We start from the raw sequence: 22,255 nt of genomic DNA, 5'->3' as shown, positions 1-22,255 counted from the left end.
ATCCCGCTCCCTAGGGCAATTCGCATTCGGATTGGGTGTTCCGCTCGGCAGTTCCCGCCTTCCTCACAAGAGCCGGCCAGTGGCTGAGAGCAGCTGTCAGTAACCGCCGTTACCACATTTGATTGGCGGCCTTTGTCACAGGACCCGCAACGGGGGGCAGAGAGGCGGGTAGCGGGTGGCTGGTATCCGATCACGTGACCAGACTCACCCAGCCGCGGCCGGCGGCCGCCATTTTACGAGGGGCAGGAGCGGCTCGCGAAGCGGGCGGGGCCCTCCGACCGCCCCATGACCTCCGACCCCGCCAGGCCACGCGCCACGCCCCCGCGCTGACCCCTGACCCCCGCGACCTGACCCCTGACCTCTCACCCATGCCCCAGTGACCTTGGTTCTAGTCTGCGCCCTTTGACCCCCTGCTGCCCCCCCAGGAGCCAGGGTGGGAATGGCCCACAGGGGGGGGCTGCCCCCTCCCCCTCCCGCCCCCCGGCAGGGCCCTGCCCCTCCCCCACCCCCGCCCCCCCCGCCCCCCCCCAGGCCGCTGCCCCCCCACGGGGCCAAGTTCCTCCAGGCGGCCCCGGCGCCGCGCAGCGGAGACGAGCTCCGGGAGCTGCTGAGCCGCCGGAAACCCAGGTCGGGCCGCGCCGGGAGAACCCAGGGGGCGCTGTGGGGCGGGGAGCGGGGCGGGGGGTCGGCAGGGGGCGCTGTCACCGGGCAGGCGGGGCTGGCCCCGTGGGGCGCTAGGGGGCGCTGTGGGGCGGGGAGCGGGGCGGGGGGTCGGCAGGGGGCGCTGTGGGGCGGGGGGGTCGGCAGGGGGCGCTCTCCCCCAGCAGGCAGGGCTGGCCCCGTGGGGCGCTAGGGGGCGCTGTGGGGCGGGGGGGTCGGCAGGGGGCGCTCTCCCCCGGCAGGCAGGGCTGGCCCCGTGGGGCGCTAGGGGGCGCTGTGGGACAGGGAGCGGGGCAGGGGGGCTCAGCAGGGGGCGCTGTGGGGCAGGGGGCTCGGCAGGGGGCGCTGTGGGGCAGGGGGCTCGGCAGGGGGCGCTGTGGGGCGGGGGGGTCGGCAGGGGGCGCTCTCCCCCGGCAGGCAGGGCTGGCCCCGTGGGGCGCTAGGGGGCGCTGTGGGGCGGGGGGGTCAGCAGGGGGCGCTGTGGGGCGGGGGGCTCGGCAGGGGGCGCTCTCCCCCGGCAGGCAGGGCTGGCCCCGTGGGGCGCTAGGGGGCGCTGTGGGGCGGGGGGGTCAGCAGGGGGCGCTGTGGGGCGGGGGGGTCGGCAGGGGGCGCTCTCCCCCGGCAGGCGGGGCTGGCCCCGTGGGGCGCTAGGGGGCGCTGTGGGGCGGGGGGGTCGGCAGGGGGCGCTCTCCCCCGGCAGGCAGGGCTGGCCCCGTGGGGCGCTGTGGGGCGGGGGGCTCGGCAGGGGGCGCTCTCCCCTCACAGTCAGCCCCGACCCTAACCCCCAGGGTGGCAGCCCAGGTCTCTGTGGTGCTGGAGGTGCCCGCAATTCAAATGAGACGTAACACCGAGTTCCTAGGCTCTGCTCTTCGCCCCGAGGTCCAGGTGCGGTGAACCCCAGTGTCCTGGCCCGGCCCCAGCTGAGCTGAGTTCCTTTTGCCTCCCTAAATTCCCTCTGCGGTGCCCCCTGGGTCCAGGACCTTGGGCCACTTCCTGTCCCTCAGTGGGGCCTTGCCACCTGGCCATCAGACAGCAGCCGCATCCCAGCCCAGAGGTAGCCGCAGTCCCAGCAGCAGCTGAAGTCCGTTCTCCCAAAGCGCTCTGGGAGGAGACGAGATCGTCTCATTAATTATGCAGAGAAGAACGTGCTGGCGAGCGGGCGCTGGACGGCGAATGGCCAGTGAGTGTTTCTTTGGTTCTGTCTTCCAGCTTCAGCGGGTGTCTCAAGTGGCTCCTCTACAACAGGGCGGTGCCTTCCTTAATCCAAGAGGGGCCCCAGTGAGTATTGCGAGCACTATCTCTCTGGCAGCTGAGTGTGATGGGGAGGGGGTGGCTCTACCCGGGGGCTGGACCCACCCAGGGGCCTGGGGCAGGGGTCTCAGTCCCATGGATCTACAGCTTCCCCTGCTTGGTCCCTCCCAAGGAGTTGCCAAGAGCTCTTTTGTCCTGTGCATCGGAGGGAGCATAGGGGTGGCCAGCCTGGCGCTGAGCAGGGAGCCAGCGGCTGTATTATGGTCGCGCCTGGGAAGCCCAGCCGTGGACCCGGCCCCCATTGTGCTTGGTGCTGTATAAACCTCCCAAAAGACAGTCCCCGCCCCAGAGACCTGCAATCTAGGTCTAAGAGACAAGCCAGCCAGTGGAGACGGACAGGGAGCACCGGGAAACAAGGAGGCCGTACCACTCAGCAGGGTGGGCAGGGATCTCCTCCCACCAGCAGCCTAACCGCTGTGAAATCTGTTGGAGGCGTCCCGGCAAAGGAGTGTTTCCCGGCAGGTGCAGGAGGCCGAGGAGGGAGCCAGGCAGATGTTTACGGGGAGCTCTGCCCGAGTGGCGGGTGAGAGCGCAAAGGGCCTGGGGAGCGTTACTCGCCACGTCGGAGGGAAAAGGATGGTGAGGAGGTAGCACAAGGTCGGACGAGTTGGTCTAAACCTAACGTCCGACTCGGGATCTGCCTTTAAAACCCCCACGCCTGGCCTTTTCCATCTTAAACAGGTGCCCCCAGGCTGCTCCCCCAAACCCCAGCCTGGGGGTGAGCCACACCTCAGTGAGCCGTACCCCACTCCCCTGGAGGAGCGAAGGCCTTGCTGGAGCTAGCATCTGTGGCCAGACGGCCCGTTCGCTCATGTCACCTGATCTCCTGGGTGGCCCAGGCCCTTCAGTCTCACCTGGTTACCTATGTGCTGAGCCCAGAGAGTTGAGTTAGAGCAAAACATTTCAGTCCTCAGGGGCTAAGCTCCAGTGAGCCCAGGCAAGGAACAGGAGCCACCGAGGTGCCACCGCTGCCCCAGGCCGCTGCGATGGCAGGGAATCGACTCAGTGAGACGTGCCCAGATGAGCCCAGCCGGTGACACGTACCCCAGGCTGCAAGGGAGGCAAAAACCGTAGGGAGGCTGGGAATGCCGAGGGGGAAGAGGCCAAAGGACACAGGAACCCAGGGAAGCGTTCCAAGGCTCGCGGAGAAATACCTGTCTCTGAACCCGGCACCCTGGCAGGGGGACTGGCCGAGCTCAGCCCGTGGGACCCAGGCTCCCTGCATTGTCTCTTGTCTCTGCCCCTGTAGGTGCGGGCTGGTGGCGCTGTGGATGGCGGGCTCCCTCCTCAGTCTGTCCCAGGACGTCTCCCTGGAGAGGATCATGCAGGTGGCATTGGAGAGAGGCTACACTGCCCAGGGAGAAATGTTCTCAGGTCGGTGACTGGTTGCGGTGGGGGTTAAAAACTCCCTCCCTGCACTAGGCCATAGGTGCTGGCGGGACCCTCCAAAGGCCAGTCTGGGTTGTGACTGTGTGAGGAAGTGCCCAGAGGCGGTACATAGCGCAGGGCATGAGGGCCTTGCTCCTGCCTTGCCGGAGTTCAGTCTCTGGCCCCTAGAGCGTTGCTGGGGACCGGACGCCTTCCTGGAAGGGCTCGGTGCAGGGGGGGCTGGGTGATGTGGAACAGCCTGTGCTGGACGGGAGGTCAGACTCGATGGTCGCATTGGCCCTTCCAGCCTTATTCGCTGAACCCTGGTCTCTGCACAGCCTCAGCTCCCACCTCTGTCCCCCCAGCGGGATGAGTTTTCTTGAAAACTTGCAAGATCCTTGATTTAGGGAAAGAACCCCACAGCCGGGCTGTTAATTTCCCACGAGGAGCGAGCACTTGGAGGTTTCTGTCCGAGGCACGAGGATCCTCTGGGAGCCGGGGCAGGCAGCGGGAGCCTCGCTAATGCTGGCCCTGAGTGGTCCAAGATCATGAGCATGTACTGAGCAGCTGGGCTGGGGATTCACTTTTGGAGCCTTTCAGGCTCATACTTCCCAGATCTTCTCCACAGCCAGCAGGGAAAGCTGAGGACTTTGTGGAATCCCGGGACTCCGGGAGTTGGGGTTTGTGAGGAAAAACAGCGGCTATCGTCAGGCTGCTGATAAAATCCTGAGTGCAGGCCACAGTGAGCCCGGCCTGTATAAATGCCGTGGGGCCGGCGCTATGTGTTCTCGCTGATCCATCGAGTCTCAGGCTGGCAGAGACCATTGTGAGCAGCTGGTTCGACCGCCTGTAGAACATGGGCCACGGGCCTTCCCTGAATTGGCTCCTGTGTGAACAGGAGCTTCCTGAAAAACAGCCCATCTTGATTTAAACCGCTCCCGTGATGGAGAGCCCGCCACGGCCCCCGGGAAATCGTTTCAATAGTTCATTCTCCTCCCCGTTACAAATCTGTGCCATTTCCTGTCTGAATTCGTCTAGCTTCGCCTCCAGCCACTGGGTCGTGTTAGACCTTTGCTAGGTTGCAGAGCCCTTGGTTGTCCCCCTGTCGGGTCGCTTGCCCCCGGCAGTGTGGTTCCCCCGCGTGCCATCGGAGCGCTGCTCAGGGGGAGCAGGAAGCCAGGGACACGCTCCGAGCGCAGGCTGCGCTGACGGGGGTGGGCCTCGGGGCAGCTCTAATCCCTGTCTCTGCCCATCCCAGCGGCTGACATGGCCCAGCTGGCCGAGGAGGTGTTCCAGTGCCAGGCCGAGCTGCTTTCGGGAGGTCTGGAGGGAGAGAACCGGGGCAGGATCCTTCGCCATCTGACCGCTGGCTGCCCCCTGCTACTGCCGTATCCTTCCCATGCGCAGCGACCCCTTGGGGTGTCCCGTCCATGCTGGGCTCCGCACTGCAGCCTGTACGCATGGGCAGGGCTGGCGCAGTTCTGATACCCCTGTAGAGCAGGTCTGGTGGTGTCATTTTAGAGGCAGATGCAGCCACTTCTGGGGTGGGATGTGGCCACCAACTCTCACGTCTCCTCTTCCCGGCTGCAGCGGGGGCGGGGGATGAATGTGGGGCAGGTGCCTTCTCCCTCCCAGTAGTTAAATGCCCCCCCACACCTACCTCCCCCATGCCCCGCCCTTTCGAGGCAGCCATTGGGGTGGTGTCTAGAGCCAGCAGGTTCAGACAGCAGCAGTTTTAAAGCTCCAGCCCTTCTCTGGTTGGAGGGGTTTAGCCACCCCATGTGTGCCCAGTCAGTGCTTGCTGGGGAGGGCACTTCTCCAGGGGCAGGAGCCGGGTGCCCAGAGGTGGGGCAGCCTTCTCGCCCCACGTGCCCCTTCCTTGCCAGCCGGCCTGCCACAGCCCCCTTGGCAAACCTTAATGGCCACCCCAGCTACGACGAGGACTCCAACCACGAGCCTTGCAGGAGACGCGGCTACAAAGCCCACTGGGCCGTCGTCTCAGGTATGTCCTGGCTGCACGGGCGGGGGCGGCTTCTGGGGCTGCGGCGAACGGGGCTTGGACCCGTCCTGCTCAGGCCCTTTGCCCTGTTCCCGGGCAGCTCCCAGGGTGGGGAGTGAGCTTATTATCCCTGCGGCCGCAGCGCCCCGCCCTGGTCCACCCCCAAACTTCCCCCATGGGAGGGCCTGGAGCTCCCAGCATCTGGAGCTGGGGCTGCCCAGCCGCCGTGGGGAAAAACAGGCTCCTAAGGCTGGGGCGTGGGGACAGCCCCGATCAGAGCCGGGCTTCCTACGCCTACGCCTGGGCACAGGGAGAAAGAAACCAGGAGGGTGAGTTGGCCTGGCTGCATTTCCAAGACTCGCCCCAAGGGGGCGGCAGCGGGCCGGGCACGGGGCCAGCCTGCAGAGCTGTGCCAACAGTGGCTCCCAGGGACCTGTCCTGGGGGGCTGCCCCCGGCACTGGCCCAGTGATCCCAGGGGCGTGGCGAGGCTGCCCAGACAGGACCCTGCGGCTGCGATTCCCAGCACAGGACTGCCCTGGGGAGACTGGCTAGCTCCTCTCCCCCTGCAGGACTCCTGCTGGGCCTCCGGGACGGCGCCCTCAGTCCGGCCTGCCAGGAGGACGAGCAGATCCCCGGCCTCTTCCGCCCCGGCCCGGCCTGCCCCCCGCCCGCCCCGGAGGACGTGCTGGAGACCTACCTGCTCTCCAAGCAGGGCAAGAGCTGGCGCCCCCAGCTGTGGAATTACCGGCAGGCGCACGAGAGCAACGCCCAGCTGATGGACTTCTGCCCCAAGCGGGCGGGCGACGGCAAGGTCTACGTGGTGCCCGCGGGCGGCGTCAAGGCGGGGCTCTGCGGCAAGACGGTGCTGCTGTGCCCAAGGACCACACAGAGCGCCCTGCCCCAGCCAGCCGGGCCGCCCCCTGCTGCCGAGCGCTAAGAGCCACTGGAGCAGCGGGCAGAGGAGACGGCACAGCGCCCGCCTGCTGCAAACTCCCTGCATCCCTTGGGCCCGCCCATGCTACCAGGGACAGCAGGGCCCAGTGGGTGGAGCACTGATCTGGGACTCGGGGGGCCTGGCTCTGCCGCGCTTCCCCTCTCCGTGCCTCAGTTTCCCCTCTGCAAAATGGGGCTGATGTTCCTGCCCTCCTTTGCAGAGCGGTGCACGGGGAGGGGCAGGGCATATAATAGTCAGGCGCACCGAGGAGAGAGCCGCTGGGGTTAAAGTGCCGGGTGTGGCCCCGGCCCCTTTTCCCTGTGCCGCAGGAAGCGCCGATGCCCGCCGGGCTGTGGCCGTGGGGGAGGAGCAGCTATTTCAGGCCCTCTCCAGAGGAGCTGCTGCTCTTCCCCCAGTGAGCTTCTCAGAATGTCCCAGATTTCTGGTTTGGGGCCACGGCGCCAGGAAACGGCAGGTACTTGTGGCCGGCTCTGAAAATAACTTAACGCTTCCTGTCTGCCACCCACCACTGTTAGCTCTTGAGAGCAGGGACTGGCTCTCAGTCAGGACTGGTGCAGCGCCCGGCCCGACGGGGCCCCGATCTCGGCCGGGGTCTGGGCAGCACCCGGCCCGAAGGGACCCTGATCTCAGCCGGGGTCTGGGCAGCACCCGGCCTGATGGTCTCTAGAGCTGCTGTCATACACCTAACTTGGGAACTCTGAACCACGCCCAGCAAACCTGCATTAAAGACAAAGGCTGTTTGGTTTCCACCACGGGCAGGTTCTGTTTATTGTGACAGGTTCCAGTCCCAGAGGCCTGGCCATTGTCCCTTGGCCCCAGCACCGCGTTCCCGTCTCCAGAGGGGTGGCAGAGCCCCACGCAGAGGCCTGGGCCAGGGACAACACTGTGGGAGGGATCCTGAGGGGCCCGTTCCCGCTGGTTACTGGGCAGCACTCAAGGGACTGGAGCGAATGCCCAGCTGGCTACACGCTGCGCTCCTGAGCCCGAGCCAGCGGGGAGCAGGACGGTCCCATGAACCGCGCCCACCTGCCCCCATTAGCTCCAGGGTGCAGTGAATCCCTGCTCACAGCCAGAGCTGAACCCAGTGACGCTTCCCCGCCACCGGCAGGGGCTGGAGGTCTGAGCAGCTCCCTGCAGAGCGGCCACGGCTCAGGCAGCTACTGGCCGTGCCCTTGGCACAGAAGCCAGAGACGGATCGTCTCTTCCAGTAGGGTCGGGCCTCGTGAAGCCCGGGCTCCCGAATCCACTCGTCGCTGGGGCCTTGGGAAACGCTCCCCAGACTGGCCAGGCTTGAAGCTGGTGCAGGTGGAGGCGACTCCCTGGCCCCCTCCGTGTTTCAGGGGGTTGGCTCTGCCCGTGAGATGCTCACGCAGACGTGCGGCGAGCACACGGGAAACGAGGCACCGAGGGAGCGGCAGAGCCAGAGGAAACCAGGTGCCTCACTCGGGCCCTTGTGCATCCGCCTCTGCAGATGTGCGAGCCGAGCCGGGAGCCTGGCGGAGAGCTGGCCTGCGGCTGGCCGTGCCAGCACCCTGCACGAAGGGCAAGAGCCCGTGGCGAGCCCAAGGCTGGGCTAGGAGAACCACACGAAGCTGGCAGAGGAGGCAGCGTCCCAGCTGGTTCTCAAACGGCCGAGACCCCTGTAAAGCCGGACTGAGCTTTCCAGCCAGGCTCACCTCAGCACAGAGCCACACAACTCTCCAGCCTCCAGGAAAACCGCCCCGGGCTAGGCCAGACTCAGCCACAGGCCCCCTGAGCTCCCCGTGGGCGTGGTGCAAGCTTGGCAGTAAGTCCGCGTTCTCAGTTCCCAGCCAGCCTGTTCCCAGGCCAGAGGGGCCAGCACGAGGCTCCTTTGCACAGCCAAACGGACGGGCCGGTAAGAGCAAAGCGCCGGGGGTGGAAATGGCCAGCCAGTTCCGACCCTCCAGCAGGGCCACAAATGCTTCAGGGGAAGGGGTGAGAACCCCGCAGCCGCAGCTGGGGGACACCCTGCCGCCTGGGGGGTCACCTCAGAGCCCAGTCACTATGCTTCAACCCCCGAGTTGCCAAAAAGTCTTTTAAAGTGTCTTGAATTTAACCCAACATTAATGGGCAGCTCCCTGCAGATCAGGTCCCGTGGAGCCGCCCAGTGGTGGGGCAGGGTCTGATACCAGCAGGGGCGGGAACCGGACCCACCTGCGAAATTACGCAGGGCTGCAGGAAAATGGGCCGTGAACAGGAGAGGGGCCCAGAGGATCCAAGCCTCCTTTGGTTCGGTTCCGCTTCGGCCGGCGTCGCCCGGAGTGCAGGATCGCTGCCCCTGTGCCCGCCGAAAGGCTGGTGTCTCCCGTCTCAGCCTCGGCCTTCCCAGGGTTCCCTGGGCCGCAGAACGAGCCACTGAGCGGGAAAGGGCTCCGCTCCGAGACGGGACCAGGTCTCAGCCCTTCCCGCTGGCTGCTGTAAAACAGGTCCCATCGCATCTGTGCGACGGGCCAGGCCCTGCAGGTGTCCTCCCCGGCGCGGGGCCGTCAGCCGATGGAAGCGGGCACAGGCAGACGGGGCGCGACGGGCCCCAGCTCCGAGCGGGGCTGTAGCATATCTGGCTGTATAAATAAGAGGCAGGGAGGGCACCGCACGGCAGTGCCCGTCTATTGCACAGAGCCGGTGCCAGGTGTCCCCAGTGCGCCGGCCCAGGCCCTGCCGGTGCCCGGCTCAGTTCTGCACCATGGTGCTGAAGATGGCGATGAGATTGTCCAGCCCCCAGAGGTAGCCGTCCTCTCGGTTCCCCTCCACCCACGGCAGCCGGTGCGTCAGCGTCTGGCCCCCGGCCAGCGGCACCATCTTTCCGAAGTCGATCATCCAGACCTTGGCCAGCCCCGTCCGGTCATGGACGAAAAGCAAAGAGCTCCCCACCACCTGTCAGGGGGCAAACACAGAGCTCAGTGAGCAAGGGGGCTTGGAGCCAGGATCCTGGGTTCCTTCCCCGGCTCTAGAAGGGGAGTGGTTAGAGCAGAGCTGGGAACCGGGACTCCTGGGTTCTCTCCCCAGCTCTGGGAGGGGAGTGGGGTCTAGTGGTTAGAGCAGGGGGGCTGGGAGCCAGGACTCCTGGGTTCTCTCCCCAGCTCTGAGAGGGGAGTGGGGTCTAGTGGTTAGAGCAGGGGGGCTGGGAGCCAGGACTCCTGCGTTCTCGCCCCAGCTCTGAGAGGGGAGTGGGGTCTAGTGGTTAGAGCAGGGGGGCTGGGAGCCAGGACTCCTGCGTTCTCGCCCCAGCTCTGGGAGAGGAGTGGGGTCTAGTGGTTTGAGCAGGGGGCTGGGAGCCAGGACTCCTGCGTTCTCGCCCCAGCTCTGAGAGGGGAGTGGGGTCTAGTGGTTAGAGCAGGGGGGCTGGGAGCCAGGACTCCTGGGTCCATTCATTGCTCTGGGAGCCACAGGAGGAGGCTGCTACAGAACCCAGCGCATCCAGGCGGGGCCAGAGGAGAGACAAACAAGTGTCGCTTCCTAGGGACCTGGGGTTGCCAGTGGGCAGGCGAACAGACCCTGCACCCTGGCGCGTGTGCCCAGACCCACAGGGCGAGGGCCACTGGCTGGGCCACCCGCTCAGCAGGGAGCGTCTCCCCCCCGGCCCCCACCCAGCCAGAACCTACCTCGTGGGTCTTGAAGACCTCGGACTGCTCCAGCGCTGCCCGCAGCTCCTCCAAGCGGCCCAGGTAGGTGGCCTGGAGAGGAAGAGGGGGGTGGGCAGGTGAGGCCGAGGGCACCACGGGATCCACCCAGCTGCCCCGAGCGCCAGCCAGGTGCAGCCGGTCTGGGCCCCGGCAGGGAGGGGAACGGGGCTGGCCCGATCGGCAAGGACTGGCACCGGCAATTCAACAGGGGGCGCCCTCCCCGGCAGGCAGGGCTGGCCCCAGGGGCGCCCCCTGGGGGGGCTGGGGGCTCAGCAGGGGGCTCTCCCCTGGCAGGCATGGGCTGGCCCCAGGGGGGCGCTGGGGGGCGCTGGGGGGGCTGGGGGCTCAGCAGGGGGCGTGCTCCCCTGGCAGGCAGGGCTGGCCCCAGGGTGGCGCTGGGGGGGCTGGGGGCTCAGCAGGGGGCTCTCCCCTAGCAGGCAGGGCTGGCCCCAGGGTGGCGCTGGGGGGGTGGGGGGGCTGGGGGGGCTGGGGGCTCAGCAGGGGGCTCTCCCCTGGCAGGCAGGGCTGGCCCCAGGGTGGCGCTGGGGGGGCTGGGGGCTCAGCAGGGGGCTCTCCCCTGGCAGGCAGGGCTGGCCCCAGGGTGGCGCTGGGGGGGCTGGGGGCTCAGCAGGGGGCATGCTCCCCTAGCAGGCAGGGCTGGCCCCAGGGTGGCGCTGGGGGGGCTGGGGGCTCAGCAGGGGGCTCTCCCCTAGCAGGCAGGGCTGGCCCCAGGGTGGCACTGGGGGGGCTGGTGGCTCAGCAGGGGGCTCTCCCCTGGCAGGCAGGGCTGGCCCCAGGGTGGCGCTGGGGGGCGCTGGGGGGGCTGGGGGCTCAGCAGGGGGCTCTCCCCTGGCAGGCAGGGCTGGCCCCAGGGGGGCGCTGGGGGGCGCTGGGGGCTCAGCAGGGGGCTCTCCCCTGGCAGGCAGGGCTGGCCCCAGGGTGGCGCTGGGGGGGCTGGGGGCTCAGCAGAGGGCTCTCCCCTGGCAGGCAGGGCTGGCCCTGGGGGGGTTGTGGGGCAGGGAGCGGGGTGGGGTCTCCCCAGGCAATCAGAGCTGCCCTAGAGGGCGCTGTGCTGCCGCCCGCAGTTGAAACAAAAGCCGCGCAGATCTCCGCCAGCCGCTGTGTCGTGCCCCAGAGGTGGCCGCATTCCGGCAGCGAAAAGCCCAAGCTCTGGGCCATGCGGCACCTACGGGGAGCCCAGCCCCTCACCAGGATGGTTCTGTCGCCGTCCACAAAGTCGCCCAGCGCCTGCATCACCTGCTCGGGCAGCCGCGTCTTCTTGAAGTTGGTGCTGCAGGTGCCGTCGGCTTTCTGGGGACACAGGGACCCGTCAGCCGGGGCCTGGGAGGCTGCGCGGGACGCACCTGCCCCACTCAGACCCACTCCCCACACAGCCAGCCCTGCCCCAGCCGGACGTGATCTCCCCTCCCCAGAGCCAGACGCCCCTGCTCCACCTTCCCCTCCCAGAGGTGGACATGACCCCCCTCCCCTGCTGCAGCCAGGCCTGCTCCGCCCCAGCCAGGCCTGCTGCCCCCCCAGCCAGATGTGACCCCCCCAGCCAGGCCTGCTCCCCCCCAGCCAGGCCCGCTCCTCCCCCCAGCAAGATGTGACCCCCCAGCCAGGCCTGCTCCTCCCCCCAGCCAGATGTAACCCCCCAGCCAGGCCCGCTCCCCCCCCAGCCAGGCCCGCTCCCCCCCCAGCCAGATGTGACCCCCCCAGCCAGGCCTGCTCCACCCCAGCCAGATGTGGCCCCCCAGCCAGGCCCGCTCCTCTCCCCAGCAAGATGTGACCCCCCAGCCAGGCCTGCTCCTCCCCCCAGCCAGATGTGCCCCCCCAGCCAGGCCCGCTCTGCCCCAGCCAGGCCCGCTCTGCCCCAGCCAGATGTGGCCCCCCCAGCCAGATGTGGCCCCCCAGCCAGGCCCGCTCTGCCCCAGCCAGATGTGGCCCCCCAGCCAGGCCTGCTCCGCCCCAGCCAGGCCCGCTCTGCCCCAGCCAGATGTGACCCCCCAGCGAGGCCCGCTCCCCCCCCAGCAAGATGTGACCCCCCCAGCCAGGCCTGCTCCGCCCCAGCCAGGCCCGCTCTGCCCCAGCCAGATGTGGCCCCCCAGCCAGGCCTGCTCCTCCCCCCAGCCAGATGTGGCCCCCCAGCCAGGCCTGCTCCGCCCCAGCCAGGCCCGCTCTGCCCCAGCCAGATGTGACCCCCCAGTGAGGCCCGCTCCCCCCCCAGCAAGATGTGACCCCCCAGCCAGGCCTGCTCCACCCCAGCCAGGCCCGCTCTGCCCCAGCCAGATGTGGCCCCCCAGCCAGGCCCGCTCTGCCCCAGCCAGGCCCGCTCTGCCCCAGCCAGATGTGGCCCCCCCAGCCAGATGTGGCCCCCCAGCCAGGCCCGCTCTGCCCCAGCCAGATGTGGCCCCCCAGCCAGGCCTGCTCCGCCCCAGCCAGGCCCACTCTGCCCCAGCCAGATGTGACCCCCCAGCGAGGCCCGCTCCCCCCCCAGCAAGATGTGACCCCCCCAGCCAGGCCTGCTCCGCCCCAGCCAGGCCCGCTCTGCCCCAGCCAGATGTGGCCCCCCAGCCAGGCCCGCTCCCCCCCCAGCCAGATGTGGCCCCCCAGCCAGGCCCGCTCTGCCCCAGCCAGATGTGACCCCCCAGCCAGGCCTGCTCCGCCCCGGCCCGTGGCCCCACCTTGATGCCCTCGATGCGGAAGCCCAGCGTGGCGGTGGAGCTGAGCGACTCCCTCCACTGCATGTAACGGGGCTTGAGCACGGCGCGCTGGGCGTGCTCCTCGGGCGTGGGCGCCCCCGGCTCCACCGCCACCATCTTCTCGTACATGTCGCGGCGCAGCCGGGGCCGCTGCCGGGCCTGCTCCAACTCCTCCTCCAGGTACGTCCTGCGGGGGGGCAGAGCGGGGATCAGCTGGGGGCGCCCACCCCATGGCCTCGGCCTCGGCCGGCCCGGGGCTCCTGGGGTCTGGCGCTCCCAGCGCAGGGCTCCTGGGTTCTACCCCGGCGGTGGGGGCTGGTGGTCAGAGCAGGGGGCTGGGAGCCAGGACTCCTGGGTTCCATCCCTGGCTCTGGGAGGGGAGTGGGGGCTGGTGGTCAGAGCAGGGGGGCTGGGAGCCAGGACTCCTGGGTTCCATCCCTGGCTCTGGGAGGGGAGTGGGGGCTGGTGGTCAGAGCAGGGGGGCTGGGAGCCAGGACTCCTGGGTTCTCTCCCAGCTCTGGGAGGGGAGTGGGGGCTGGTGGTCAGAGTGGAGGGGGCTGGGAGCCAGGACTCCTGGGTTCCATCCCTGGCTCTGGGAGGGGAGTGGGGGCTGGTGGTCAGAGTGGAGGGGGCTGGGAGCCAGGACTCCTGGGTTCTCTCCCTGCTGCCCCTCGCTGAGCCGGCTTGCCTGTGCCCCCTCTGGGCTCTCACCTGACCCCCATCTTGCAGTCCATGAGGGAGGGTGTCTCGAAGTTGGCCAGCAGATCCTCCATCTGGTTGTAGCACTCGCCGTCCCGCTGCGCCAGCCCGAAGTAGGCGGGCACGTGGGGGCGCAGCGAGTCCCCCATGAGGCGCTCCAGGCTTTGCTGCTCACACGGGCAGAACTTCTTCAGGATCCGCCCGTAGTCGCCGGCTTTGAAATTCCCTGCCGGGGAGGGAGGGGACGGCTGGTGTCAGGGGAGCCCGGACACGCCCGGCCCATGCCCGCTGGGCACACAGCGCTGCCTTCACCCAGCCACCCTCGGGGCTGGCTGCACCCCCCAGCAGAGCCACGGCCCCTCCCCTCGTGGCCCTGTTCCCACGGCCCCTCTCACCCGCATGGCCGGCCAGCTGCACCCAGGGGTAGCGCTTCTTGAAGGACACGACGAAAGGCGACCAGTGGACCATGCTCTTGAGTTTCTTCCACGGCTTGTTCTAGAGAGAAAGGCAGGGAGGGAGTCAGTGCCCGGGCACCCGCAGCAGGGGACCCGGCAGTGCCCCCCCTACTGTAGGAGGGTCCCTGCTAGAGGACCCAACTGAGATCACCCCCCCTGCCCCCCCATGCCAGGTGCTGCACAGACCGCGCGTGTTCAAGGCCCCCAACGTGTGACCGGCGCTTTCCAGCCATTCGGCCGAGATCAGGGCCCCGTCAGGCCGGGCGCTGCCCAGACCCCGAGGGACAGGCAGTCCCTGCCCCACACAGCGCATGGGAAGGATTGTTCTCCCCATGTTACAGACGGGGAAACTGAGGCCTGACTTGTCCAAGGTCCCCCAGAGTGTCAGCGGCAGATTTGGGAAGAGAACGAAAAGGGAGTGACTCCTCCCCCAACCCCTGCTCTAACCACTAGACTCCCCTCCCAGAGCCAGGACAGGACCCAGGAGTCCAGGCTCCCAGCTGCCCGGCTCTAACCACCAGCCCCCACTCCCCTGGGAGAGAACCCAGGAGTCCTGGCTCCCAGCCCCCACACCACACGCCCTACAAGGGGGGGCCAATCTGACTCCATCTATGCAGCTGGTTCAGAAGCTCGCCCGGGCCCTCGGCGCCTCCCCCAGACACACACGCGCCCTCCCCAACCCCGGGGCAGCTCCCCTCCCACCTGTGGCACTGCACCATCCCGCATCGGCCCAGTGCAGCTGGGTCTGCTCCCTGCTCACTGCCGGGTGCCCGGAGCCGGTGGCGGGCGGGGCTGGGGGCCGCCGAGGACAGCAGCTGCTTGCGGGCGCTGCCCCACGCCGAGACGCTGGCATGTCACCTCCGCCTGGCGCGGAGCAGAGTCCCCGTTCCCGCCCCCCGCCTGGACTTTCACCCAGGGCACAGGTCGCGCCCGCGTTAATTACACGAGGGGGGGCGGAGAATCCCTGTCACCTGCTGGCACCAGCTCGTTATGGGGCTGCTGGGAATGGCCCCCCGGGCTGTCCCCTCTGATCAGGGACAGGAGTCGGGAGGGCCAGGCCAAGGCCACCCCACCCCATGGCCCCTGCAGAGGGGGCTCAGTCACCAGCAGCTCCGGGTCCCTCTGAGGGACGAGCCCATGCAGGCCTCGTGTCTGGGAGCCAGGACTCCTGGGTTCTATCCCTGGATCTGGGAGGGGAGTGGGGGCTAGTGGTTGGGAGGGGCTGGGAGCCAGGACTCCTGGGTTCTATCCCTGGATCTGGGAGGGGAGTGGGGGCTAGTGGTTGGGAGGGGCTGGGAGCCAGGACTCCTGGGTTCTATCCCTGGATCTGGGAGGGGAGTGGGGGCTAGTGGTTAGGGGGGGCTGGGAGCCAGGACTCCTGGGTTCTATCCCTGGATCTGGGAGGGGAGTGGGGGCTAGTGGTTAGGGGGGGCTGGGAGCCAGGACTCCTGGGTTCTATCCCTGGATCTGGGAGGGGAGTGGGGGCTAGTGGTTAGGGGGGGCTGGGAGCCAGGACTCCTGGGTTCTATCCCTGGATCTGGGAGGGGAGTGGGGGCTAGTGGTTGGGAGGGGCTGGGAGCCAGGACTCCTGGGTTCTATCCCTGGATCTGGGAGGGGAGTGGGGGCTAGTGGTTAGGGGGGGCTGGGAGCCAGGACTCCTGGGTTCTATCCCTGGATCTGGGAGGGGAGTGGGGGCTAGTGGTTGGGGGGGGCTGGGAGCCAGGACTCCTGGGTTCTATCCCTGGATCTGGGAGGGGAGTGGGGGCTAGTGGTTGGGAGGGGCTGGGAGCCAGGACTCCTGGGTTCTATCCCTGGATCTGGGAGGGGAGTGGGGGCTAGTGGTTGGGAGGGGCTGGGAGCCAGGACTCCTGGGTTCTATCCCTGGATCTGGGAGGGGAGTGGGGGCTAGTGGTTAGGGGGGGCTGGGAGCCAGGACTCCTGGGTTCTATCCCTGGATCTGGGAGGGGAGTGGGGGCTAGTGGTTAGGGGGGGCTGGGAGCCAGGACTCCTGGGTTCTATCCCTGGATCTGGGAGGGGAGTGGGGGCTAGTGGTTAGGGGGGGCTGGGAGCCAGGACTCCTGGGTTCTATCCCTGGATCTGGGAGGGGAGTGGGGGCTAGTGGTTGGGAGGGGCTGGGAGCCAGGACTCCTGGGTTCTATCCCTGGATCTGGGAGGGGAGTGGGGGCTAGTGGTTAGGGGGGGCTGGGAGCCAGGACTCCTGGGTTCTGTCCCCAGCTCTGGGAGGGGAGTGGGGGCTAGTGGTTGGGGGGGGCTGGGAGCCAGGACTCCTGGGTTCTATCCCTGGATCTGGGAGGGGAGTGGGGGCTAGTGGTTAGGGGGGGCTGGGAGCCAGGACTCCTGGGTTCTATCCCTGGATCTGGGAGGGGAGTGGGGGCTAGTGGTTGGGGGGGGCTGGGAGCCAGGACTCCTGGGTTCTATCCCTGGATCTGGGAGGGGAGTGGGGGCTAGTGGTTGGGGGGGGCTGGGAGCCAGGACTCCTGGGTTCTATCCCTGGATCTGGGAGGGGAGTGGGGGCTAGTGGTTGGGAGGGGCTGGGAGCCAGGACTCCTGGGTTCTATCCCTGGATCTGGGAGGGGAGTGGGGGCTAGTGGTTGGGAGGGGCTGGGAGCCAGGACTCCTGGGTTCTATCCCTGGATCTGGGAGGGGAGTGGGGGCTAGTGGTTAGGGGGGGCTGGGAGCCAGGACTCCTGGGTTCTATCCCTGGATCTGGGAGGGGAGTGGGGGCTAGTGGTTAGGGGGGGCTGGGAGCCAGGACTCCTGGGTTCTATCCCTGGATCTGGGAGGGGAGTGGGGGCTAGTGGTTAGGGGGGGCTGGGAGCCAGGACTCCTGGGTTCTATCCCTGGATCTGGGAGGGGAGTGGGGGCTAGTGGTTGGGAGGGGCTGGGAGCCAGGACTCCTGGGTTCTATCCCTGGATCTGGGAGGGGAGTGGGGGCTAGTGGTTAGGGGGGGCTGGGAGCCAGGACTCCTGGGTTCTGTCCCCAGCTCTGGGAGGGGAGTGGGGGCTAGTGGTTGGGGGGGGCTGGGAGCCAGGACTCCTGGGTTCTATCCCTGGATCTGGGAGGGGAGTGGGGGCTAGTGGTTAGGGGGGGCTGGGAGCCAGGACTCCTGGGTTCTATCCCTGGATCTGGGAGGGGAGTGGGGGCTAGTGGTTGGGGGGGGCTGGGAGCCAGGACTCCTGGGTTCTATCCCTGGATCTGGGAGGGGAGTGGGGGCTAGTGGTTGGGAGGGGCTGGGAGCCAGGATTCCTGGGTTCTATCCCTGGATCTGGGAGGGGAGTGGGGGCTAGTGGTTGGGAGGGGCTGGGAGCCAGGACTCCTGGGTTCTATCCCTGGATCTGGGAGGGGAGTGGGGGCTAGTGGTTAGGGGGGGCTGGGAGCCAGGACTCCTGGGTTCTATCCCTGGATCTGGGAGGGGAGTGGGGGCTAGTGGTTAGGGGGGGCTGGGAGCCAGGACTCCTGGGTTCTATCCCTGGATCTGGGAGGGGAGTGGGGGCTAGTGGTTAGGGGGGGCTGGGAGCCAGGACTCCTGGGTTCTATCCCTGGATCTGGGAGGGGAGTGGGGGCTAGTGGTTGGGAGGGGCTGGGAGCCAGGACTCCTGGGTTCTATCCCTGGATCTGGGAGGGGAGTGGGGGCTAGTGGTTAGGGGGGGCTGGGAGCCAGGACTCCTGGGTTCTGTCCCCAGCTCTGGGAGGGGAGTGGGGGCTAGTGGTTGGGGGGGGCTGGGAGCCAGGACTCCTGGGTTCTATCCCTGGATCTGGGAGGGGAGTGGGGGCTAGTGGTTAGAGGGGGCTGGGAGCCAGGACTCCTGGGTTCTGTCCCCAGCTCTGGGAGGGGAGTGGGGGCTAGTGGTTGGGGGGGGCTGGGAGCCAGGACTCCTGGGTTCTGTCCCCAGCTCTGGGAGGGGAGTGGGGGCTAGTGGTTAGGGGGGGCTGGGAGCCAGGACTCCTGGGTTCTAGGGGTTTCAAGAACACAACACAGCCATGAGCCTCAGCCTTTGTCACCAAACCAGCTCCCGGCTGCACCAGTTTCAGCCTTTCAGCAGAAACTCCCGCCCCCCGCCCCGCTCAGCGTTTCACCCAGAGAACTTCCCCCCGCTCCAGCCCTGGCCTGACACACATTTTCCATCACAAGCGCCTCGCGGTTTCTTGCTGACTCTGCGCGAGGAGCAGAAACCTGCTGGCGTGATCAGGGCTGAGCCACAACAGAGCCGGGGGGGGGGCATGGAGAGCCAAAGATTTGTAACAGGTTGGCCTGGCTGCAGCCCATGGGGGAGCCTGGGCCAGCGGCGAGAGCATGGGACTGGAGTTAGGACTCCTGGCTCTGCCACTGATGTATGGGGCGGTCCTGGGCAACTCCTTGCATCTCCCCCAGCAGTGACCTGAGGAGAACAACCTGCCCTTTGTTGCTTTGGGTGGGTGCGACGGGGCCCTGATCTCGGCCGGGGTCTGGGCAGCGCCCAGCGCGACGGGGCCCTGATCTCGGCCGGGGTCTGGGCAGCGCCCGGCCTGACGGGCCCTGATCTCGGCCGGGGTCTGGGCAGCGCCCGGCGTGACGGGGCCTGATCTCGGCCGGGGTCTGGGCAGCGCCCGGCCCGACGGGGCCCTGATCTCGGCCGGGGTCTGGGCAGCGCCCGGCGTGACGGGGCCTGATCTCGGCCGGGGTCTGGGCAGCGCCCGGCGTGACGGGGCCCTGATCTCGGTCGGGGTCTGGGCAGCGCCCGGCCTGACGGGGCCCTGATCTCGGCCGGGGTCTGGGCAGCGCCCGGCCCGACGGGGCCCTGATCTCGGCCGGGGTCTGGGCAGCGCCCGGCCCGACGGGGCCCTGATCTCGGCCGGGGTCTGGGCAGCGCCCGGCGCGACGGGGCCCTGATCTCGGCCGGGGTCTGGGCAGCGCCCGGCGTGACGGGGCCCTGTTCTCGGCCGGGGTCTGGCCAGCGCCCAGCCCGACGGGGCCCTGATCTCGGCCGGGATCTGGGCAGCGCCCGGCCCGACGGGGCCCTGTTCTCGGCCGGGGTCTGGGCAGCGCCCAGCACGACGGGGCCCGATCTCGGCCGGGATCTGGGCAGTGCCCGGCCCGACGGGGCCCTGATCTTGGCCGGGGTCTGGGCAGCGCCCAGCACGACGGGGCCCGATCTCGGCCGGGATCTGGGCAGTGCCCAGCCCGACGGGGCCCTGATCTTGGCCGGGGTCTGGGCAGCGCCCAGCGCGACGGGGCCCTGATCTCGGCCGGGGTCTGGGCAGCGCCCAGCACGACAGGGCCCCATCTTGGACAGGACATTGAGGTTCTCCTTGCCCCTCACTCCCGCGCTCACAGCTCCACGGCTGGGTCTCACTTACCCAGGAAAGCAGCTTTTAGAGGATCCCCCTCTCGGGAGGCTGGTTTTCGCTGGATCTCAAATCCCCATCGCGAGCTGCCCCATCCCGTAACTGTACAACCCCAGCCGCAGCCCAGTCTACCTGCCCCGTCCCGCCCCGCGTCTGGGTGGCGTCAGGGGGCAGGGCAGGGAGTCAGAGATTTGTCATGGGAAAGCGGAGGCTGGGGCAGGTCAGGGTTTCCACCCCGACAGGTTTGTCAGCTCTGCACATGACTGCTGGGGGGGGAGGGGGGCAGGTGCTATCAACACTCAGCATCTCGGCCCATTTCCTGTTCCCCTTCCTAAACCCCGTAAAGCCCCCCGCCCCACAGGGAGCATCGGCCAGGTGCTGGGCCGGGGGGGGGGGGGAGGGGGGACACTGAGGCACAGAGCAGGGCCAATCTTCCACAAGCAGCCTCAGGCTGAACTCGTGGCCCAGGGAGGCCGGCCTTGTGGAAGACCCGGGCTGGAACCCAGGAGATCTGGTTCTGCGCTGTCTTCCTGCATGACTTTGGGCAAGTCACTGCCGCCCTATGACTCAGTTTCCCCATCTGCTAATTAGCAAGCTGCAAACAACGCCCTGGCACCAGCATCAGCCTGCCTCAGAGCGAGGGTGCAAGGGTGGATGCCGGGACGTCTGCGAGGCTCAGAGGGGCGGCCGAGGCCCCCGAAGGGTGTGGGAACAGAACCCGGGAGTCCAGCTCTGAACCGCTAGGCCCCAGGCTCCTTCCCCAATCACACCCGACCTGAGACGCCCCGTTTCCAGGCAGTTCCGAGAGCCCCTTTCAGGCACGGAAAACCGCGGCTCACACCCGACAGCCAGGGCCCTGGGGGCTCGGCACACAGGCCATGGGGCAGCCCTCCGGGCATACGCGCCTGGCCGGGGCAGTGGCCACACACAGGGGCAGTGGGGGGTATTTATTCCACACTGGCAGAGCACAGAGGGCTAGAGGGGCCAACCCCATCCGCCCCCAGCTCCCCCGTGGCCCAGCGACCCCCCCCCCACAGCGCCCACCCTCCCAAGGGAAACAAGAGGGTTTAACCCGCCAGTGGCGGGGGGGGGGGGGATTTGCCATCAGCTGCAGGTGCATTCATGCCACGAAGGGCCTGTGGGCTCCCGCCACCCTCACCCCAAAGGCTGGGAGTCGGGCCGGGTGCTGGGCAGGGCTCGGGGGCCTTGGCTCGTGGTGACCAGTTGGCAGCTTTCAGCTCACACGTCCCCCCAGGGGCTGCAAGCGAGCCGGGGCCAAGGACCACACACGGGCAAAGGGCACCACAGGGTAACAGCACTCGAGAACTTCTGCTCATCCCAGGACCCAGGACACCTGGGTTCACTCCCCAGCTTGGGGAGTGGGGTCTAGTGATTAGAGCAGGGGGGCTGGGAGTCAGGACTCCTGGGTTCTCTCCCAGCTCTGGGAGGGGAGTGGGGTCTAGTGGTTAGAGCAGGAGGACTGGGGGCCAGGACTCCTGGGTTCTCTCCCAGTTCTGTGAGGGGAGTGGGGTCTAGTGGTTAGAGCAGGGAGGCTCTCCTAATTCTGCACTGAATACCTGGCACGACCCCTCTCTCTGCCTCTGTGGGGCAGAGCCCCCCCAGCTCTCTGGGGAGGGGCAGTGGGGCAGTCATTGGTGGGGGGTCCCCGGCCGTGCTGTGGAGTCGTCGGGCAGGGGGCAGAGCTGAGCCGCCAGGGGCATCCGCAAGCAGCCCCCCCCCCGCCTGGCCCCTGGGCAGGCAGCCAATGTGGGGGGGCTCTGGAGTCCCCCCTGCCCCACGGCTAGACAAAGCCCAGCGCCCGCCCGGGACAAGTCACCATGACAACATGCCGGGGAACCATTGTCCTCTAGATAAAAGGGCCCCACGGCTGGGTTCTCCCCCCCGCACTGGGAGGAGAGAGTGGGGCTGGGAGCCCGGACGCCTGGGTTCTATCCCTGCCAGGGGGAGGGGCGGCGGGAGTTAGTGGTTCGAGCAGGGAGCCCGGACGCCTGGGTTCTGTGACTGCCAGACGAGGACAGAGCTGTCTTGCTTGGGGGGTGTCCCTGGAGCGAGGTTTGTTCTGGGTCCCCAGGCTGGCGGTCGAGGTGCCCAGTAACCTTTCCGTGTCCCGGAGCCCCTGGGAGCTGGGTCAGCCCCCCTCATGCCCACCTGGGGAAGCTGAGGCACGGAACCCCACGGGATCCCCCTTCCTGCCCCCGGCAGCTGGGGACTGACACCCCGAGGGCCAAGCCTTGGACCCACCTCATGTAACCCCACATCCTGCTATTCGGGGGTTTGTCTTATACAGATACCTCTTCCCCCCCCCCAAAAAAAACCCAGAGTGTCCCGCTTTGTCACCCCTGCCCCGGGCGCCCCGTGGGTACTTACCCGATAGGGGCTCCTGTCCCGCTGCTTCATGGCCCTGCCAGCCCCACGGCTCCACGCTTCCCCTTTGCGCCACCTCCGTCTTTCTGATGCTGCCTGAGCCCTCCCCGCTGGCTGGCATCCAAACCTCGGCGGGGAGGCGGGGGGGTGACGATGCCAGGGGGTTGCCAAGCAACCAGGCCAGCTGGCAAAGAATTTTCCATGACAGCAGCAGGAGACAGGCCCTGGCGCAGGCAGGAGGCAGCCCCCCGGGGTGCTAAGCCCACCCCATTGGGGAGTGGGGGGCAGGAGCTAGTGGGGAAGGGGCAGGGCTGGGATACGGGACACCTGGGTTTAAGTCCTGGCTCGGCCCCGGACCAGCTGTGTGACCTCGGGCCAGTTCCTGCGGCCAGACTCAGTTTCCCCATCTAATGTCTGGTCAGAGAGGGGGCCCTTCGGGACAGGGACTGTCTGGCTGTGTCCGTTGTGGGGTGGGGAGGCTGATCTCCACTGGGGCCTGTGCAGCGCCCAGCCCCACGGAGACCCGACCTCCCAGAGCTCTGTTTAAATGCCCCAGCGTGGGGGCAGGATTCATTGCCCCCATCCGCCCCGTGGGGATTTTTGCTGCAGCGTATTTTTAAAGCCCACACGTGGGTGCCAGCGGCTGTGGGTTCCTGTCGGAGTATGTGGGGGGGGGGCTGGTTACTTCACCTGTGCGCCCCCCCCCCCACAACCCCAATGAGCTCCCCT

At 68.1% G+C, this 22,255-nt stretch overlaps 2 protein-coding genes across 3 annotated transcripts; one reads left to right on the top strand and one right to left on the bottom strand.

Moving 5' to 3' along the window:
* Positions 1 to 189: 189 nt before the first annotated feature.
* Positions 190 to 7,043, top strand: ACTMAP (actin maturation protease). 2 transcript variants are annotated; one of them, XM_073322343.1, is made up of 6 exons: positions 190 to 627; positions 1,870 to 1,938; positions 3,221 to 3,345; positions 4,598 to 4,727; positions 5,271 to 5,341; positions 5,909 to 7,043. In XM_073322343.1, the coding sequence occupies exons 1-6, from the start codon at positions 440 to 442 to the stop codon at positions 6,274 to 6,276; spliced, it is 951 nt and encodes a 316-aa protein (XP_073178444.1). In that variant the 5' UTR covers positions 190 to 439; the 3' UTR covers positions 6,277 to 7,043. The 2 variants fall into 2 exon arrangements, with proteins under 2 accessions (XP_073178444.1, XP_073178445.1); XM_073322344.1 differs by lacking the exons at positions 190 to 627; positions 1,870 to 1,938 and adding an exon at positions 1,804 to 1,840.
* Positions 7,033 to 21,634, bottom strand: ITPKC (inositol-trisphosphate 3-kinase C). Its single transcript, XM_073322345.1, has 7 exons — positions 21,530 to 21,634; positions 13,735 to 13,834; positions 13,352 to 13,565; positions 12,623 to 12,827; positions 11,148 to 11,249; positions 9,918 to 9,989; positions 7,033 to 9,189 (listed from the first exon to the last, which is right to left on the bottom strand). Exons 1-7 carry the CDS (start codon positions 21,557 to 21,559, stop codon positions 8,986 to 8,988), a joined length of 927 nt encoding a protein of 308 aa, XP_073178446.1. The 5' UTR covers positions 21,560 to 21,634; the 3' UTR covers positions 7,033 to 8,985.
* Between the last annotated feature and the right edge of the window lie 621 nt (positions 21,635 to 22,255).

The sequence above is a fragment of the Lepidochelys kempii genome, chromosome 23, assembly GCF_965140265.1.
Source record: "Lepidochelys kempii isolate rLepKem1 chromosome 23, rLepKem1.hap2, whole genome shotgun sequence".
NCBI lineage: Eukaryota > Metazoa > Chordata > Testudines > Cheloniidae > Lepidochelys > Lepidochelys kempii.
Note: the sequence above shows the minus strand (reverse complement) of the source record. Positions and strands in the feature narration are given on the sequence as shown.